The 21,745-nt window shown below is 43.4% G+C and overlaps 1 protein-coding gene across 2 annotated transcripts in view; it reads left to right on the top strand.

The window, feature by feature from the left end:
• The window catches only part of AUTS2 (activator of transcription and developmental regulator AUTS2), a gene marked incomplete at both ends in the record, with an annotated part of 731,868 nt that overhangs the window by 490,383 nt on the left and 219,740 nt on the right, over nt 1-21,745 (top strand). For both annotated transcript variants that reach the window (XM_080629908.1, XM_080629907.1), the window contains one exon: nt 14,452-14,481. In XM_080629908.1, the coding sequence (XP_080486034.1) occupies nt 14,452-14,481 (30 nt within the window). The remainder of the gene's footprint in view (nt 1-14,451; nt 14,482-21,745) is intronic.

The following is a 21,745-nucleotide window of genomic DNA, read 5'->3' as shown; positions in this document are numbered from 1 at the left end:
GATTTGAAACAAGCCTTGTGGCTTTTTAATAATGTGCCAAAGCAGTCTCAGTGGTGGGCCAGCAGGCACCATATTCTATCTTCTGTGAAAGAACTGGGCCCAGCAGGCCCCGGCTAATGTAGACAGCCCCTTCACTCTGCTGGAGGAGACAGACTCCGAGATGGCAATCAAGGCTTGATTTGCCAACACATTTCCAATGATTAAAATGTAATTAGCACAACTGAGTGCCTCCTCCCCAGCTAATTTTAATACATGCTGTGACAGGCAGGCAGCCGGCTGTGCCTCGGCCCAGCAGCAGATGGAAGCAGAGGCAGCGGGAGAGGAAAACCATTTTGCGATGCGACTGTTCGCATCACAAAACCATCAGGGCGCTCGGCTCTTAGAAGGCCCTTGATGGCAGCACATCAAATTGGCGCTGTCATATCTGACCGTGGCAATGGCAGCCATCCTTCATGCTGTCCCAGAAGCACAGCAAGGCGGTTTGCAGGCTTAACCCTTTGAGGTCTTAGGGGAGGACGAGGCTTTGGGAAGGAAGGCAGCAGTATGTGGGGCGTTTGAGTGTGATGTCCCCGGTAGTTCAGGGAGTGTTGTTTACACTCTGTCTTTTGGCTACACTTGCTCATTTTTCCAAGTACGAGGCATTTGCCCAGAAGCATCACAATAACCAGTTATTGCTTCTCATTAAAAGCAAAAGTGCAAATGATTAAAGAGCCTACAGCTCAGGAGCACCCTTACTTGTCCCTCTACAGCCAGGTTTGAGGTGGAGGAGACACACCTCTTGTAGTCTTGAGTTACTGAAGCCAGCCCTCGTAGGAGGGAAAGTGAGTGAGTCCTCATCTGTAAGAGTGAGGTGGTTCCCTTCACAGTCATTTGTTCTAGTTGAGCTGGGTCATTGTGTTCGGTGTTGGTAAATGGGTAGAGTCCTGTAGAGTTCAAGTCCTTCCAGCTGGGAATTAGGTACCGGTTGTGTGAGGACAAGGGCATGTTCCCATTGGGTAGTGTTAGTTTCATATTGCTGGAGTATGGATCCAGTTTCCTGAACGCAACCTCCAGTGAGACCCAGCCCTTGCCTGCCTTCGTTTTCTCCTTGCTCAGTAGGAAGGCTGAGAACCTAAATTACACAAGGTTTGTGTGTATTGACAAGAAATGATTGAAGGTGCTGTAAGTGTGTGGGGTGGGAAGTAAACCTGCTCTCGAGCTCTCTCCTCTTGGCTGTGGAGGGGAGGAGAGTGAATCCAATGCATGTATCAAAGTATTCCTCAGTTCAGAGGTACCTGCTAACATCTCTCCCTTGCATGTTAATAATTATTTGTAGGAGCTCTGAGGCAAAATGTAAGGCTGCCTTCTGTAATGCTTTATGGGAAACTTCTGTCTCCCTCCCTCTCCCTTGCTCAGAAGGACCCCACTGGTGTACATTTTAGATTTGGTATTGAATTTCCTGTAGATCTCTCCCCCATCTTTTTATGGTAGCTGCCACGCAGGAGAGCTCTGCTGCGTTTTCCTCCAGGATTAAATTGCTTGTTCAGATTCTTCGCATAGTCTTTTTTATTTCCCCCCTCCCAACAGTCCTTCGCATCCATACCCATGGCTTTGCATCGTTCTCTTTCTTTTCCTGTGTTTGTAAATCACAGCGTCCTCTTGTAGCACACTTTTTTATTGATTACTCAAAAAAGGTGGTTGAGCTGAATAGCAAAGCTGAAATGGGTCTTAAAGAAGTGCTGTTCCTGCAGCATGAGAAAAATGAATCCTGTGAACAGGAATAAAACATGACATACAGAGCCACATCAACACCAAAGTCACCGTCAGAGCTGGCAGGACCCACTGGGTTTGGGAGGTGAGAAACCCTCCTGGTTTGGCAGTGAGTTCAGTGGTCATCCACAGCCCTTCAGAACTGTCCCACCATGAAGGGTGTCTTCAGAATGCATGGAGTTGGCCTCATTTGCTGTATAATAGGAGGTCCAAGGCATGAATGAGCGAGCCATGGAAGTAAGAGTGGAAAGATGTGGATGTTCAGGGCTTTATAGATTCCCATAATTTAAGGCAATGAGGGTATGATCTGCTGTGACCTCCTGTACAATGCAGGCCATACTATCCCTGCTAATTAATTGTACTGCCTTGAGTACAGTAACTGACTGAACGAGGGCACAGCATTTAGGCAAGAGTTCAAGTTTTCATTACAATTTTCCAGTTAGGGAAGATTTGCCCTGTTTTTAAGTGAACAATAAGAGATTATTCCCCATGTTTAAAATACGCAGCAACCCGACTTCATCTGACTTTTACCCATTGCATCTTGTTATTCCCTTTCTTTTTAGACTGAAGATAAAGCCTGCAGAGGTTTTTATGGAGAGTGTGTTTGAAATCTCAGAGTCTTCCTATTACTAAATTTTCAAAAGAGATGAAAATTGAACTTCCAATCATTTGGTGCCTCCTGTCTATAAAATAAAGGGAGCTTCTACCTCGCTGAAAAGTCTCCTGTGAAATTCCTGGGCTCTGTATTCATAGAGAGCATCTCTGAAGGAAGCAGTGAATTTTTGAGCTCTACCTCATCTATCTCAAAGCTGCATAGCACAGGCTGAGCAGCATAAAATTCCTTTATGGTCCCTGTTCAAGATGCGGGCGGTTTGCTGGGGTCATGCAGACAGAAATCCAGCGTGGATTTTTGCCTGTGGGATAGTGGTGACTGCAAAGATCAGACACATACATGAAGCTGCTGTTTCTTCTAGGCCTCCTGTGGCTCCCCATATTCCCAGACTTGTTTTGTGAGACATGTCGCTTCTGTTTCAGTATGTCCCTTCTTCCTTGACAGAAGACGTAGTGGGAAGTCCTGTGTTTTGACATAGGTTTGGGTTGGAAAGGACCTTAAAGCTCATCCAGTTTAGGCACTGGAGCTGCTCTAAGGTCTCCCCTTCAGGAGCCTTCTCTTCTCCAGGCTGCCCCAGCCCAGCTCTCTCAGCCTGGCTCCAGAGCAGAGCTGCTCCAGCCCTCGCAGCATCTCCGTGGCCTCCTCTGGACTTGTTCCAACAGCTCCATGTCTCTGTGGTGTTGTTGCGCTAAAACTGGATCAGGACCGCGGGGGGGGGGATATGTTTGAGATGTATCCTTTCCCTCACAGGGATTCCCCTTTGGAAAAGGTTATCTCTAACTATGGGGTCTCAGTACCGTTGCAGCTGAGAAAGGCGCACATGGGCTGTTCTAGCAACACTCACTGCTGTGTTAGCTACAGCCCTGCCTGAACACAGTCGTGATTGTCGGAACTCCTGCATTTTCCAAGACTTGCCTGGACAAGGATAATTTCTCTGTACACTGTGCTAAAAGCCAGGTATTCAAAGCAATACCGTGCCTTGGCTGTGCCAGGTAATTTGCCACTGCTGATAACAGTCAGGGAGTGTCTGATATCACTTATGATACAGGTGTTTTTATCACCTTAGTCTGGTGGTAGGTTAATGCAGCAGTGGAAAAAAACCCCAAACATTTACTTATATCCCTGCCAGGAGCACACTGATGGTAAACCAAGGGCCTGGTTTTCCACAGTGAATCTTTATCCATAACAAATGCTCCTAAGACAGAGGTTTGCCTCTTACGGAAGCTCCTGTGTGGAACCATGTAGTTGAGCACTGTGAGTGCTACTGGGGGAATAACAAATGGTTGAGTCCAGCTGATAAATCAGGGACATACGATTATGCTTACCTTTAACTGGAGAAGTACAACTCCTGTTTTAAACTGTTATTCTAATTGCAGCATTCTGAAAAACTAATAATGAATTAATTTCCTAATAAGAGACTTGAGATTCCAAATTATAGCATCATGTGTGTCAAAACAGGAAATTTGAGGCAGGCAGGCCAAAGTGTGCCATTGTCTTTACAATGCCTATTTACTTGCTCTAGATTTAGAATAATCCTTCTTTTCCCTCAGGTCTAGCACAGACAATGTATCAATTGTAGGGAAATGATAAAGGCAGCAATAAATAATAATAGTATATAACAACTGTGCGAGTGATGAATTATAAACCAGAGGGTGGAAAAGGGAATGAAGCCACAACTTGGAAGCTGGTTTACAGGGCTGAGAACGCGGTCTGAGTTATTTTTCTGGATTATGGCAATGAGGAACATTTATGGGAGTTTGCAAACAGCTTACAACACAAATCATTTTGTTTCAGGTTGTATTTATAGGGCTTAGTTAAGAGTTTTTTTGTATCCATTAAAATCCAGTGTTCAGAGGTTTATAGCTTGGCTGTTAAGGTCTTCTCCCTAAGGATCAATTGTTTGGGGTTGTTCGGGGAATTATTATTATTTATACAATTCAGTTTAAATTGCTTAGCCTAATGTAAAGAAACAGAGCTCAAATGCTAAACAGGTCTTGTTTGGGAAAGAGGAGGTGACTTCTTAGTCCTTATTTTAGTTCCAGATCCTATTTCTACAGCTATTTTATCTCACAAACTAGTTGCATCTCTCTTCATGTCATTTCAGTAGCCATTTTGTGCTCAGAGTTGCTGCCGCTTCTACAAGAGAACAACCCCCATGCAGTGTTATCAGTCTTTTATTGCTGCTTCTCTATGTACATTTCTGTAATTTAAAATAACATTTTTTTTCAGTTGAAATGATAGAATTTGCTGTAGGTCGTGGCATTTAGCTGGTGGTTGAGATCTATATTGAAAATAGGCCTGATGTGTCTAGGGCCTTATCCAAGTCTTAATGTTTTCCTCTTCTACTTTATTTCTTTTATTTACTAAGACCAAAATTCTCCGAGAAAAATGCCTTGTTATCCTGCACACCTTATTGACACATAGAGTGAAAAGTAACCAAATCCTAAGGAGCATAGCCTTTAACAGCCCAAATAGATGAAAAGTGGAGGGTTGGCAGAAGAAGAGATGAAATGACTTGCCTGGGGTGATAGTGATAGCCAGTGACAGAGGGGTGTCTCCTGAGCCCTGCCCCAAAGCTCTCTTTCCTCCATCATGTTGCTTTTCAAGCTACAATGCAGTATTTTTGGTGAGAGGTGAGTCAGATCCAAAGAGCACGACTGGATCACAACCAGTTAGTTGGATATGGAGGGTAAAGAACCTGACACACAGGGAAAAGGTCAGCTGAGAGATCTGGTCGTGGCATTTCATAAGCATGGGAGCGTTTGAGCCGAATGTGTATCTTGAGAAAGAATATTTTACATTCTTGAAATGCACCTGCTTGTGGAATTAATACAGTGGCTGTTCTTATTGAAATCCTTTTCTACTGCATCAGGCTTCCTTTGTGTCAGTAGTTCCTGGCTGTTTCTCAGTTAATTCTAAATATTCATGACATTAATGCTGTTTAGGTCCTGTGCTGTTATCTGAGACAAATGTCAACATTTTTATGACAAACTGCTGTATCCATTGCATACAGTGGAGTCCCCAGGGAACCTGTTTGCTGTGGCTGACTATCAGTCTCTGATTGAAAAGCTGATTGACACCAATAAAAGCTTTGCTAGTTCTCATTTCCCCATTTTAAAATGATCCAAGCAGCTCAATAGCCATCATAGATGTATGGAGTGGTTTTAGGCTGTACATAATTCATCATCTCAATTGTTGTGCCTTTTTAACTTCTAATTTTGGACTATCAGAACTTCTCCATCAGGTCAATAGAACATTCAGTTACTGTCTCCTTTCTTCTTGCACTGCCATCACACAGGACCCCAGGTTTCTTCGGGGCCCTGCTGAAGTAAGTGTCTTTTCAACCTCTTTGCTTCCTGCCCCAACCCTTTTTGTGGATTATTCTTCTCACCTCTCACCTGGCTGTATGAACCATAAGCTCTGCACTTCCTAGGTGTGTAATAGTTGCCTGCAGAGGAAAACAAGTTGTTGCCTCCAACCTATTGATTCTGCTTTCAAAGTTAACTCGATGCTCGCTTAGTTTGTGTGTCTCTAATTTCTATTTCTGGCAGTGATGAAGAAAGGAAGAAGCTCTCAGACTCCAGACTGTGAATGCAAAGCTGACAGTAAAAAACCATGTAAGAGGCATTCTCTGTGAGATCCTGAGGTCAAACTTTGGCCATCTGGCAGTTAGGAATAGGCATGTGTGAAGACACTCCAGACACCTGCTGAAGGCAGATCTGCAATAGCAAAGTCTTCAAAGGTTTGCTTGCTGCTTCTCAGCCATTGCCTGGGTTTCGTTTGTAGCTTCTCTTATCGAGCACAATTTCTAAATGAGGATGGTTGCTTCACTTTAAGGGCGTACAAATGACTTGCCCTCACCTGTCAAGCATGATCCTTGTATTTTACCAGGCCCATTATGAACGCAATCTTTCTGTCGAAAATTTGCATACCTCCTTTCTTGAAAAGTAATGACAGCAATTTCTTTCCCTCCGCTCACTTTCTGAGTGTCTCATTTAACAGCACCTGTGAAACCGACAGGCGCAGAGATGAGAAGTGAAAGAGAGCAGTTGATTAAATCATCATCAAGTCGGGCCTCAGAAAGTCAATTCTGCTTCCCGTCTGCAATGATATCCTTTTATCTTAAAGTAATGAGCTATGGCACTTTTGCATCCGGTAATGCGATAAGTTCTATTAGCATGTTCCATTTGCTTCACAAGCAAGGGCAAGTCATTTCAGCAAGCTCATATCACTGCAATCAAAGCAATTGGCTTCACAGGCAGAGAAGAAAGAGGAAAGGCTCAGGGTGATTTTTATGGATCACAACACAGTGGAAAAAAATAGATTCGTGTATTATTTTAACCCGTAACATGCTTTGCTTCTTGTCCATCAGGATATTTTGATTTCATTAGCTTGTAAGTACCAGGAAGACTCAAATTCCAAACCGAACTCTCAAGCTAAGACGAGGAGTTGTGCAAAATAGGAATCTTTTCTTATACAGATATAGTGGCTAATGCAGTATTAGGCACTGACTTCATTAAACACTGATTACTTTAAGTCTTTGCCATTGACTTAGTCCATCAGTATAAATGCACATTCTTATTATTATTTACTATTACTTATTTTTTGAACCCTGACAAAGTACTCATGAGTTAAGAGGATGCTAAAAGTGACACTACACACCGCACCTTGTCGTCATCCGTTGAGAGGATGCTAAAAATAACATCATGTGCTGCAAATTATCTACAGCCGGAAAGGCAGGTAAGAAGGCAGCAAATGCATATTCAGCATCCCAGAGGCAAAAGCTTGTAGTCATTTTTCCATATAGAGGATTGAGGAACTGAGACAGGGAGTTCATCTTCCTATTGTAGAAGAGAATTACTTCCTAAAATTGAGATGTGGTTGTGTATGTGGCCAACAGCTGCTTGGTGCCCAGTTAGACAAGTGGAATTTGGATGCCTGACTTGCAGCAGGCACTTTCTGAAGATGCTGAGCTGAGAAACTCATGGCATCGTTAGCTTTCTAATGGTACATCTGGAGAGCCCATTTAATCTTCCGCTGACATCAGTGGGACCATTGTCCTGTTCTTTGGGGATGGCTGGATTGGGCCTTAAGCACTTGTGGGATCATTGAGCAATGACACCATAAGGAAGCCATTGGGAGCGATAATGGGGGGAAAGAAGTTGCACTTTCCCAAGAACTGCAATAACTTAGTGCTTTCAGCTCAGTTTCCAGGGAGGAAAGGAAAATGTGTTTCTTACAGGGCTGGTTTCACTTCATCCTTCACTGGGGCTCTGCCTGGGGTGTCTCAGGCTGTCAGTGGTGTTTCCTGCGGGTGAAACCAAGCTCCCGGCAGATGCCCAGGACTCTGGGCTGCAGCTCTGTCCCTGACAGCCCTCAGACAGGCCCTTCTGCTGCATCCCAGCCTCTCCCGTCCACACCCAGCTACAAGCCTTCCCCTCCAAGTGATAGACGATCATAGAACCGTAGAACAGTTTGTACTGGAAGGGACCTTAAAGCTCCTCCAGTTCCAACCCCCTGCCACGGGCAGGGACACCTTCCACTGGAGCAGCTTGCTCCAAGCCCCTGTGTCTAACCTGGCCTTGAGCACTGCCAGGGATGGGGCAGCCACAGCTTCTCATCCCTGCGTCAATCCCTGGCAATGCAGGGACTGACACAACAGATTCAAACCTCAGAATAGGACTCAAGGTTGACTGTCTTTCTGGAGTGAAATCCCCCTTTACAAACAAGCTCCCTGTAGTCTACCAGGAGTAGGTGTACTACCCATCAGTTGCCAAGGGTTATATTCACCTCCTATGTAAATATGATGTGGATCATCTTTAACACGGATTGTAATGTGGTGTTTACATTAGTACTCAAAATGTAGTTCTCCCTTATCAAACATTGTTTTGTTGTTGTGGTAGAAGGAGACACTAATTGTGTTGTTTTGCTATAGAAATCAATCACAAAAGTCCTCGGAGTGACGAATAGAGAGAATTATAGCTAAAAGTGGTTCTAAGTTCTGAATAGTTCTCCTGTAAGGGACCAAGATAACTTTAAATGTCCAAGACTGATAGGTTTCATCTGAAGTGAAGTAGTTTGGATAAAATGGAATTCAGATTAAAGGTCAGCGTTGCAATCTTTTGTCCAGACTAAGGTAATTTGTGTAAAATGGGACTTTTCTGTGAATAATCCATAATTTCAGCTTTTGAGAAAGCAGACCTTAAACTTCTCAGACCATCTCTGTTTCAGAGTCATTCCTTACAGTGAATCGCTGTGGATAATGGCAAAGAATTGCTAAGCAGAATGTGATGTTAACCAATTTGTGAGATGCTAGATAGAAGATTCCTTGGCAAGGAGCTCCATGCTGAATGCTACTTGCAGGCAAAGGCAGAGATGGGAAAGAAAAGAAGTGAAATCCTTGCTCCTCGTTTCTTTGTGACTCTGCCTGTCTCCATTTCATCAATTAGAAAATTGCCCATTTATTCCCTGTCTGTGTCTCCTTTCATCTGGGAGATGGTTTTTTTCTCCTTTTTTCTTGGAAGCAAAGGTCTAATTGTATAGCTAAAATATCATCTTTGCCCTTTGCAGGGCTGTCAGTTTGTCATTGGTGGATGGATGGACAAGAATATTGTAAATGTCAGTGTGAACATGGCTTAGGTCTGGGTTTTCCTCATTCTCTTCAGATTCCTTTTCAGCAGGCAGATGAGTAGAATCACTTTGTTCAGCGCTGGCGTTTCAGCAGCACTGGCTCCTTTGGTGGCAATGATAAATGGATCCAAGATATGAAATAGCTGTTCCAGCAAAGTCCATTGAGCAGAATAGAGAACAATGCCCTCCTCAATGTCATTGTACATGATATATTCAATGATTGCCACTTTTTGCACAAGAATGTGTTCAATCAGCAAGGTACATAGAAATCCATAGTGTTGCTTCAGCCTGAATGAGCCTGTGAGGTGGCACAGACCTTTACTCAGCTTGATTTGGACCAGACTTTCTCAAGCTATTAAAATGGGCTCAAATTAGAGCTGTAACCACATAGGGTGTCTGATTTTTGAAATGTGGCATTAGGATCAGGCTCATTCTGCAGGTGCTGCAGATGATGTGCTGTGCATTTGAACTTGCCCTTGCTTCAGCTGGGGCAGGGGATTTGGGAAGTACAGCCAATATTTAGCCCTATCTTCAGTTTTCCTTTTCTTCTATAAAACACAGCAGCAATTAAACCTCAAATGGGAATTAGAAAGTTGTTTTTCCACTTCCCGCTGCAGCTGTATGTGTGTACTCTGTATTGCAGGGAATGCATCTTACGCTCTCACAACCCAGACCAATAGCAGTGATTTTGGAGGTTTAAGCTGGGGCAGAAAGAAGAGCTTTCTGCTTTGTCGGTACAAAGACCTTGTGAGTTCATATGTTCGTGCCTTACCTGGGGCTGATTTTAGGAATAACTCTGTGAATTTTGACTGCAGGGCACATGTGAAAGTGCAAGTTTGTGGGTTACTGATTCTGAGCAGCACTTCTCGAGCATGAAGCTGCAGAAATACTGGACAAGGAAGCACGTGAGTGTCAGCTGATGTGCTGGCTGGTAGCCTGCACACATCAATTATTAAAGGTGTTTGAACAGTTTAAGTGATAACTATGGCCACTTTGAGCAATTGTCAGTCTGTTCTCGTTAATACCCCTGACTGTATAGAAATTAGGAGCAACCTTAGCGTTTCCATGTTTTATCTGTGGAGCTAGTTTTGAGTGAGCTTTGGATTTGGTTTGCAGTGCTGTAGGCTCTCTGGGAAAACTGCTCAGAGCCCATTCTGCCCAGTGCAGGACTTTCAAAAGCATAAAACGGGCATTTCTAAGAGCCCATACTCGAGGGACCTGTCAGGCTGTGGTTTAAAGAAGATCTCACAGCATTTTGTGCCATGCTCATTTGAAAACTTGGCCGTATGTGGGATCTGTGGGTGCTCAGCAGTTTTGCTAATCTGGCTTTCATCTCAGTGCCTAAATGATGCTGAGGGCTGGCCGGGTGGGTGGGTTTTCCACAATGCAGGCCAACTTTGGGGAGTTTGCCTCCGCACTCTGCTCAAGCCTGGCCCTGGGTGACTGTAATCAGTCACGACTTGTGCTCAGTGTGGAGATAGAAGTGCCTTGAGCCTGAGAATCGCAGAAAGAAGCCTCTGTGTGTTCAGGTGTAAAATGTGTCTGCAGCCTCCTTGTCCTGATTTGTCACGTTATCACTCACAGCTTCCAGTGAAGCCAGTGGCAGCCATCCAAAAACCAGGTCGTGCTATCTCTGAATGATAGCTTGGATTCCCAGCAGAATATTTGGATGCAGCATGTGCTGTGGATTCCTGAAACCAGGCATGGGAGAGCACTGAAAAATTATCTTTTTGCAATAGGCACAAAACACTGAAACTCAGCCCAGAGCAGAAGGCCAGTTGAAACCATTTGCATCACGTCAATTCCAAACCAGTCTGGTGCTCTGAGAACCACAAAGCGCTTAAATCATTTTACTTTTCTCTATGGCCCTGGGAGGTAGAGAAATGTGAGAGGAACCAAGCAAGCAGTGCAGGCTCGAGTCTCCAAATTGACCAGTAATTCTGAATAATCAACTTCACGGTTGTCAGCTTTGGTTTCCAGGACCTCTTCTGCAGCAGTGGTTAGCAGTAAGCCTGCAGACGATGGAAACACCTTGTGCTTAGCACTTCTGAGAAGAAAATGCATCCAGAAATGTAAATGAGCACATCAGAGTAAGGGCCACTGGGGAATGTGTGTGCAAGTGCAGTGCCCGGAGTCCCTACACGGCAGTCTCAGGCATGGGAAGAACATCCAGTTGCTCCAGTTCAGTTTCCAGCCTTAGAAGCAAACCTTTTCCTTCTTCTGCGAGTCTTTTTGGAGGTATCCCTGCTCTGGTTGTTTTTTCCATAGACCAGAGGAAATTCATATATTTAATCCTTAGGGAAAATTTAGCTTAAGGTGGATGTGCATGCACATGCAATGTGTGTGCTCACAGACACACACGTATACATACTACATGTAACTATAACCCCAGTGCAGTGCATAAAGCCCTTTTCTCCCATCCCTCCTTTTTCCCTTTCCTACAGCTTGTCCATAAAACCCTGCTCTTGGAACAGGACAGAGCTGCTGGACAGTGAGTCCCTTCCCTCGCACCCCACCAACAAAACCTCTTTGTGAGTGAAATAGATGCCTTGTGTGTGCAGCACCGCTGGCATTTCACACAGTGTAGCTGGAAGCAGGCTGGGCAAACGTTGGGAGCTGTTTGCTGAGTGCGTTTATTGCTTTTGCATAATTTATGAACTGGAGGGGTTTGACCATCATTCGTCTCTGCCAGAGGCTGGCACTGAGGGCTCTGGAGGCTGGAGCTGTAAATTGGATGGTGCGCTCCTGCTGAGCTCACAGCAAAGTCCTCAGGTCAGTATGGGAATTTAATACCGGGAATGGAAGTGTTTTCTCCGAGTGCCATGTGGGCCTCGGTGCAGCAGAGGCTTTTCTGGCAGGCACGGTGACTGGCCAAATCACGGAGCTGTCAGTCACTGGGCATGTTGTGAGGGGAGTCTGAGCATTTTTAATCGGCTTGGCATCCGTGCTGCTTCCATAATGGACACCAGTAGGTCTCAGTCCTTCGCCATATGCTTAACTCTGGAGACAAGGTGCTTCTGGGTATAGCAGTAATTATTTGATGTGGAATTAAGCGGACCTTGAAATTAGAACTGGACTGTCGGAGAGCAGCAGCTTAACACTTTGATGGAAAGAGCTTCCCACCGACAGCGCTCTGTGCATTTTCTCTGCAGATTCACTTGGATGCGGGGAGCTGTTTCGCTGGCAAATTCAGATGTCACTGCTGGCAAATACTCTTCTCCCCAAGTACCTCCATACTGCAGAAAACACAAAACCCTGAGCTCTTTCCAAGCTTATGAGTCAGGGAAAACTTAATCCACAGCAGAGGAGAGAGTCCTTAAACCAGACAAAAAATGGTGGGGGAAGGAGGAGATCTTCACGTGTGCCCCAGCAGCAGGAGTGATGGCGTGTTAAAACCCACTGAACCCTGCTGCTAGAAGGGAATCATCCTTGGCTGCTTATATATCCACCTTTTACCCCCGTTCTTTCTCCTTTTGGATTCGGAACCGCTGGTCCTCCTGGCTGTAAGCAAGCAGTGAATTCAAGTGCTGTAGGCCAAAACCTGATTTTTTTCCCAACAATTGTAAAATAGAGATAATAAATGGGAATTCTTTGTGACATGCTGTGATTTCATGTGTGTTTGCTGTTTTGTACAGGTAGGGCCTTGCTTTGCAAGCATACTTACCTATGCTTACCCTTGTGGCAGAATCTCATACTTGTAGTCATGCTGAAGTCAAAATGCGCTATATTGACAGGGTGAGGGTATGAGTGCTTTATATAAATGGAAATTATATAAATTGTTCTGGAAGTGTGCGATTTTCCTGTTGTCAGTTAAGCACACTTTCTTCATTAACGTAAGCGTTGTGTGAGGGTTTCAAAATTCAAGCTTAAACTGTTCCATATCTTCATATTCCCTCTCAATTGTTTGTTGCCGGAGTACTTAGGTGCAACTCGTGCTATGTAAGTCATTTCAGTTATGAAGTAAATTTCACTTCCATTTCTGTTTGAAATTATCTGAAAGCAGATTGCAATCTTATCTAATCTTTGCTTCATTTAAAGCTATTTGACAAGTACCTAGAAATAGTTCTTTGCTATAATTTGTTTGTATGTAACTCACTGGTGTGGGGAAGGCCTTTACTGATGAAGATGAGTCAAAAAACAGTAAACCAGGGAAGTTCTAAGAATGCACAGAAGATGACTTGATTTGTGCAAATCAGATACACACACTTGTGGGTGCATTTGGCTGTGTGTATCCACATCCCACTGTAGAGCTGACCTTTGGAATTCACAGAGTAGTTTCAAAGCAATTTGGTTGTCTTGTGAAAATACTCACAGATGCATTAAACAGGATACAAATGCAGGAAGGGCTTAACTGGCTGCTGCAGCAACATGGTCCTTGCTTTAGGGTAGCCTGATTCTCCTCTTTACTGATCTTATGCTGTCCTTCGAACCATCTGCCATTAGATCTGCAGAGGTGTTGGTTCATCCTTGAATGAGCCGCACAACCCAGTTCTCTAGAGTGTAAGATTGTAGTTAAAGAATAACCACACAGAAGGTGTTTTCCTCATTCTTCTGCTGTGGAGGTAGCCAAGTGTGACCCCTCCATAGTCACCCAGAATTAGGTGGGATGAATCCAATCTGTGTCTGAGAGGAGCAGTGAGTTGCATGGTCCTTACAATCCTACAGCTTTTACACTTGTAGCGAATGTTAATGTGGTTTCCTGATGCTTATCTGTACTGACACCCGATTCATCTAGTCCTGATGTATTTCTACAACAGTAAAAGTTATTAAAAAATGGAGCAATGGCACTTGATGAATATCAAGACCCACTAGTGTTGCTGTTCAGCATTTTATAGGATTATAAGTGTTTACTGTGATATCTGGGCTTGAATTACAGAGAACCTCAATGAATCAATTAATGTGGCATGTTCTGGCTTCCGCTGGGACCTCTGAATTGTTTGGTTCAGCAGCAGTAAAGGCTGAATCCTCCAAGTAGTCCTAGAAAATAAATGGGGGCTTTGCAAATGCTTCTCTTGTGGGACAGGCAAACCTGGTTCCATGCCCTCCTAGCTGCAGAGCCTTTGAAGCCAGTGTATTGGCAGGTAGTGTGAGAAATGCTGGCTGTCAAAAGAGAACAAAACAGCCCTTTAATACTGGTTTTCTTCTTCCCTGATCCAGTTTTGGAGTCTAATGTGGTCATGCACCATCAGCTCCTGTGCAAGTGAATGGAGCTAACAGAGGGCATTGCAAACGCCTTTTGCAGTGTCCAGTCCAGTTTGTTCGTATTTCAAACATACAAATGTGTCAACAACAGAGGGGGGGAAAATTCCTCCTATACAGTAATAGAGCTTTTTCCTGAAGGAACCAGGTTTGATGCCACAGGGTTTGAGTGTTTCAGCCATCTTCTTCATAGAAATTTCTCAGGTTTTTGCTGTAACGAGTTTCTCTTACCTGTGTCTTTGTTTCTTTTTGTGTTGCAGTGTGACAGCGACAGTGATCAAGAAGAAAAGGTAAGAAAAGAAATCGCTATGGGAACAAAAATAATTTGTTGGATTTGTTGCATTCAGTTATTCCTCTTACTCTGTTATTTATTCCGAGTTTCTTTTGGGATTGATCTAAAGCATCTCTCTACAATGAAAATACTTTGTTTCCTTTCATTTAATTTTGGAATAGGCTTCCAAGGAAAGAGAATTCTCATTAATATTTTGGAGGCTCCACAATTCATCCTCAAGCATATTGATGCCATGGTTTGTGTGGGTTGTTTATGAACACCAGTCTCACTACCGACCCTTTCTGTGGCAACATTTTCCCTTGGGAAGTTCTAACAGCAACCAAATATGTTTGTAACCCTCACATTTGCACTCTTTAACAGTTACTTGACCACTGTTATCGCCTGTTTTGCTTCTCTGCAGGCAAGGGTCTTCAAACTCAAATTGAAGTGTTATGGTTGATATATATACAGATCTGTCTTTTTAGAAACAACATTTGGAAACTGTACATTGAGTCAAGTGATACAACTTGCTGATAATTCTCTCAATAACTTTGGGTTCCTAAGTGGAAAAAGGGAAGAATGTCACACTGAAAAAGTCAGGCGCTGATCTGTAATGCTGCTTATTGTTCAGAAGGCTAATGGTAACAAAGAAGTAATATTCACACTGATGCACGTTTTGATGTTTTATTTAATGTTGTGAACAGACTAACATCTACCTCCCTTCTCTGGTGAAAACGCAATAATAATTGCATAAAAACTGGTCTAATTTCTTTATTTGCAGGTTGGGTTTTGTGATTTTCCGTTGTACGTTGAGCTTTAAGGGATGTTTTGATAATGTAATCGCTTTTGCCTCCTCTTTCACTCGATAAATTGGGGATGGAAGGTGGGGGAGGACAAAATAATGTCAGATGATGTCATTCATGTAACAGCATTGAAGTGTTTAGCGTTTCATGAGTGGTTCTGCGAGCTAGGTCCAGGTCAAACCAAGAAGAAGAGAAATGACCAAATTGGTACGCAGTTTGTACAACAGAAAAGGACAAATATGTTGTAAAATCCACAAGGAAACAATGAATGTAGAAATCACCATCCATTAATTTAATCAGTTTTCTATAGGATTTGTGCAGCAGGAAGCAGAGGAGATTTTCAGCCCATTCTGTACATAACTACCAAAGCTCTACCCTTCAGCTTTTTTTAGTGATTTCCCAAGTAGAGATTTTTTCCCCCATGTTTCTTAATAATTTGCCAACTGTGTTAAAGAACCACTATTTACTTTGAGCTGCAGTGATTTCCCTTTCATAAGGGAACTAATCACTGGAGTTAATCAGTGTGACAACAGAAAGGGGAGGTTTTGTTGGGTTTTTGCACAGAATATTAACCTGCACTTTTAGAGATGAATTTTTAATGCATTACCATTACATTCCGTCCTGTGAAGCGATTATTCATTTTCAGGATGTTCCTTATGCACTGGAAGATGATAAACTGAAATTCAGCTCCCATGTTTATGGCACCCTGAACTAGAAGTGTAATTTCCTGCCACCGCTGCATTTACAGAGCTAAACCTCTGCTCATTTCACAGTATTTTTCTCTCATAGCTGTCTAAAAAGGCAGAGAGGCAGCTTTTGGGGGGATGGGGATGGTGTGCTGGTTCAGGATAGTTTCCACAACGCAAAGCAAGGGAGACTCAAGGTTGTACCTCACACAGAATATCCCAGTACTTGTGCAGGCCGGATTTAGAATCCAGATGTGTATTTCATCTCTGTGATCTATATTTTGTCTTCCCCGCTAATGAAATGAGATTAAGTGCAGATCCAAATATCCCCAATAATTTAGTGGTTTTCAAATCCCAGAGCCAGAGCAAGCTTTGAATTTCAGAGCTCAGGCCCAATTCTAAAAGACGACAGCTAACCCTGGTGTATTTATTCAGGCTGCTCTGGCAGCCTAGGCAAAGATCTAAAGGCCTTGTTCTGCTGTTAATTTGAATTCAGCATATGTAGCCTGTTATAAAATGCGAGACATCATCATTTGAGCAGGTCAGGCATATTCAGATGAAGACAAATGGTGCTTATTTGATTTTCTTAAAATCAGGAAATGAAAAAAGTGCTCTCTGGAGAAATCATGTTCTGCCTGACTTAGATGATAGACCAAGGCATGTACCCCAGATAAGAACAGGCGCTCGTCTTGTGGGTTTTATCTCTGAAGGACGGCCGGGACTGTCAGCTCGCTGACATGTGCATTATCCATGTCATTTTAAACAAAGTGACCTGTAGAAAAGTGCACTCTGCCGTGACATGATAATGGGCTGTTGGATGACAGGTAAAGTACACACTATAAAGGAGGCTGTGCGTTACTCCTTTGTTTAACTGACAAGTAGAAACTTCTTTTCTTCAGACAGGCAGGATCTTTTAGATCTCTTTCAATAGGACCCAGAAGATTTTTGAATTCCTGCTTTAAATAAGATAACTTTTTTTTTTTTTTTGTGGACCAAAAATCCCTATAAGCAAAATGCACTGGGAGAAGTGAGGGTGCCAGACCTCTGGGCAAGAGATTGATGGTTTCATAAATAGTGCTCAGCATCCTCAGGTTTCATTAATAACCATAGGAGCTGAGAGTGCTCAGCAGCATTAAAAGTTTTAAGATCCTTGACCCACACATCTTATATCATGATGAGGGTATTAGCCTCCAACTGTGGAGCTGTTCTAGCAGTGAATTGTCAAATTGCTCGTGGTCGGTCCTAGATCAGTGTGTTCTGAGGATTGTGAAGTTATTCTGCTCCCACCAGAAACATCTTTCCCTAAAATGTTTCCGGGAAGAGGAGATCTCCTTTTCCTTAGGCTTACCTCTTGCAGAGTTTGATATCCTGAAGTATACAGAATATGGTGTATTCCTGCAGATGAATTCTGCACTTGCTGCGCAGAAAATGGAATCAATTTTGCTGCATTTAGTATTTTGAGGGCAAACCCACACACACTGGTCTTTCAGTGTGCCTGGGAAATAAAGAGATCCATGAGAGGTAAAAGTAATGCAAGACAGGCACGTACTTCTACTAGAATAAGTAAGACCTGGAATCCAGAAAGATAGAGTAGTGCTTTTGAATAAAAAGCAGCAGATCAGTATGATGAAAGGTGTGTGACAGGTCGCGGTGGCTGAAAGACAGGTTGGTTCAAGCATGTCTAGATGGGCCGCAGTGAAGTAGGAGAACACAGGCAGGAGTGGGATGTGGGAAGCTGAGGAGCAGATGAATAGTGAGTGATGACAGTAGGAAAAGTAATGTCTCCTAGGCTGTAAGGATGATTTTTTTTCCCCCACTTGAATAGGTATCTATCTGGCTGCGTAAATCATTGTTGATATCTGATCTCTATTAGGTGATGGCTGTGCCTCCAATCCATCTTCCCTCGCCTTTAATTGGGAGCCGACAGACAGAGTCACTTTCTGTCTATGTCTGCCCTCAAATGAGACATTTCTCCAGAGGTTTCTCTGGAAGAAGAAACAAGGATATTTAATTGAAAAATGAAGCAGCCCCTGCTTAGCAGTACTGTAGCTAAGGCCGTGTCAGCATCTCAATTTAAAATGACATGTTTGGGGTGGATAATTTGTCTATTTATATAGATTCATGCCTCTTCATTCCAATTTGGCACAGAGCTCCGGACTGGAGCACTCAAAGTAGGCATTTCACTCTCCTGTTGCTGAAAAACCTGAAGAGGTTATAAGTGTGTCCGTGGAGGGAGAATAGATTTGGGAGACTTGCATCAGAATGTGAAGCGCTAATTCTTAGAGAGATGTCATTTTCCATCCTGGGATCCTTTCAGCAAATGCCACTGGGATTTCTTACTGAATCAGAAAAAAGTCTGGATCCCAGGGGAGCTCGGATTTTCTCCATTAAAAAGTCTGTCAGTCTTAGAGTGAGCAGGTCTCCAGAGCTCATAATCTAAAATTAGGGCAAGCTGTTGCACAGCTGCCAAACTTAAGTGCAACTGTATTATCTTGAGAGCCACATACAAGCTTTAAAAAGATACCTGGCGTAATTAATACAGCGTTAAAACCGTAAGTGCAAACACACTGGAACCAAAAGGAAGCCCTGTTTCGAAAAGTTGTACGAACAGCTTTGATATGGATGTCAAGTGCTAAAGACGAGGTAAGGAGTAAGGTCCTGTTTTATTCACTGTCTCTCCCATTTCTTCTCTCTTTAATTAGACTGATTGTAGAATTAAGGCTCAATCTGAGGCATTTTAGTGATCTTTCACATCTTAGGAAAATATTTCACTGATCAAGGGGGACCGCTTTGCAATGTGCACAGGGTTACATACATCTGATTCAAGAGGAGAAGCCTGCTTCTCACTTGAATCTTATCCAACTTTGATAGCATGTACAACTTAGAAGATTACTGCAATTGATGACTTAATTCTGTGTATATTTTAGTAGTACCCAAGCAGTTCTCTCTTGATGAGGCTCTTGAATCCCATTCAAACATGTTCTTCCAGAAGCCAGCAGTGTCTGTCTCGTTACAGCTGCAGCCCCAGTGCTGCCCAGTGTTCTACTGAAATGGGCTTTGCTTTGGGATGTTGTGTACGGTTCAACAGAGGGGGAAAGAGACCAGTTAAACCAGTGACAGAAAAACAAATCCCACCCCAGCCTGGAGGGGGTTGGGATGGGTGGCTGTTGTGCTTCACTTAAGAAGCCTGTGCTGGTGGGAGCGTGTTGCTTGTGAGACTTGGTTACTTTGCTCTTAGGAAAGAAACATAATGTGCTTTGAAAGCACCATGAGAGCTGGGGAATGGTGTTTCTTCCATCAGAATGTTTTTAATGATAATGCTGATACATTTGATTGCATATAAACCAGCTACAGACCAAAGATTATGGCATAGAAAATATCATAGATCGTTCTGGTATGCTCAGATCAAGGAAATGTAGGGGGTTTGTATGTATCTGTACGCACACAAAAGCGTTTATGCCTGTACTCTGTGTGTGGTTTTGAAGTGCTTTTGGACAACTGTTTTGTGTATGGCCTTTGGAGAGAGATTTTGGAGTAGCACTTTGGCAGATGTCTGATGCCCAGTTTGGTATGTAGACTGTATTTCAGTGTTTGGTAGTTAAATATCCACACGTACAAGTGTTTATATATTACTGTGCAGTTGTGTATAGTTTGCTTTCCAATGTGCTCCTGGCTGTGTTAAAAAACCCACAAGTTTTAGCCCAGCTTTAGAAAATCAACTGGTTTAGGTAATTACAACTGCTCTGATATGTTTATTATAAGCAGAGTTTGGGATGAGCCTACTTAAAACCATGCATTTCAGTGTCACTAAATAAATGCAGTTGCTTGGTCATGAACTTTAGACGGGTGTAATTCACTCTCATGGGGGCAGTTGTGTTAGTTTGGGAATTTTTTAGTAGGATGCATGGAAACAAAGCTCTGTTGGGGATATTTTTTACCTCAGTCCTGGGAAGCATGAGAGAAGGGAAGTCTGGGTAGCACTTGAAAGAGAAATGTCCACCTGGATGGTGCCAGGGCTGTTGCACGTAGATACCTCAGAGCCAGTTCAACTTTTATATGGCCACCACTGTGGCCGTACAGTAATATCTGTATTCTTCTTACTATCTAGAAACTCAACCAGGGTTTCAGTTCAATGGTTATGCGTTGCTGGAGTATAACTAGAGAAATTACAGTTTCTCTGGTCTGAAAGATGTTGGTCATAGAAGGAACTCTCAGCATTTACTGAGCACAGTATCAGCATTTTCTCATCCTGTTCTCTACACTCTTCAGCTCCAGGTGCAGGTATATGAAGACTGGGGTGATTTCTAAAGGAAAACTTCGAAGTATAAGATGTATCAACTCCAGTCTAATAAGAGAGTCTGAGAGTAGTGTGTAGCCTTAGGGTTGTGTGAGATGTTCCCCAGCACTCCCAGCTAGGGAATGGAAGGGAAAACCACTGGAATGGAGCTTCTATGGGGTTGTGACGTCCTGAGGTTCAGGAAGAGGGGATTGACTGCAATATAGGCATGGACTTTTGTGTGGGAGCTCCAGGAGGGGTTCGTGGTTGGAGCCATCTCTCCCCGGACTGGACCTCCCTGGTAGAAAAGCCTGAGTAGTTATCAGGCCCATTGAGCCCTCTCGCCGTGGACAGCAGCACATTGTGCTCCTGAAAGGGCAAAAGGATTATATATGACAATAAGAGGGAGCTGAATTTATGAAAATGCTCCTTAGATGGTGGATACCAACACGTTTAGCAAACAAGGCTCTGTGGGGGAAATGCTGGCTGAGAACCTGATTGTAAGCGATTACTTAAGGTCATGAGATACTGATATCTTACTGTTTGGCATATATTTATTTTGGCTAGGGATGGGATTAGAGAAATAGTTTCTCAGTATTACTCCTAGAACTGTTTCTACAGCTCCAGGATGTTTCCCATCAATGCGATTTATACTGCGTATTTGTACAGGTGTTGTCTTTTTAACTCTGGAAAATGCAGCACCTTAAACTTGCCCTGAGGGTGAAAGATCACCCAGACTTTATATGCTAGCAACACTCAGGCAATCATGAAGTATTTCTTACTGTTTAGGGCCCATTAGGAGAAAAGATAAGGATCCTTTTTATTCATTTGATGTGCCACATGGAGCGTCCCTACAGCTAGAGTGGTAATAAAATTGGAGCCAAGCATGTTCCTTGTAAAAGATGATGCCTTTGCCACTAAGGGTAGCGAACACGTTGCTTACAGCCATGGGTATGTGCTCTCCAGGCTGGCTGTGCCACGGAGCCTCCAGCCAGTGATTTGTCCTGTCCTTTATCATCTCTGTCACTCGGCAGCATGTTGTCATAGGTAACGTATCACTCCTCACTCCCCCTGCCCTCTCCCCCTTTCCACCCAGCTCCCCTTCCCTTTTTTTTGTACCCATTTCATGTAGAAAATTTGTATTTACTTTGGGAGTGTAATTTGTTCCTCATGGATAATGTGACCCTTAGCGGAGCTGGATCATGGGTTAGTTGAAGTGATATTTTCCGCTAATGGTAGTCGTACATCATTGCTGTCAGCTCGGGTTAGGAGGCAAGCACATTACAGCTCCATTTTACCTCTGCAGGCATCTGGGATTATTTGCCATAACTGAGTATGACATGACCACACTACAGAGTGCATTAAAATTTTACTAGCTTCTCAGGCAAGTTCCTTGGCTCCAGCCTGCCTTCAGGCAGGCGTAATGATGGATACCTCGAAGGTCCTGACTTCCTGCACCAAGGATACTCAATGTCAATGGCCCAAACAGGTTTTGCTCTCCCCAGGGCTTTCAACCAT

The sequence above is a fragment of the Psittacula echo genome (genome assembly GCF_963264785.1).
Source record: "Psittacula echo genome assembly, chromosome: 15".
NCBI lineage: Eukaryota > Metazoa > Chordata > Aves > Psittaciformes > Psittacidae > Psittacula > Psittacula echo.
Note: the sequence above shows the minus strand (reverse complement) of the source record. Positions and strands in the feature narration are given on the sequence as shown.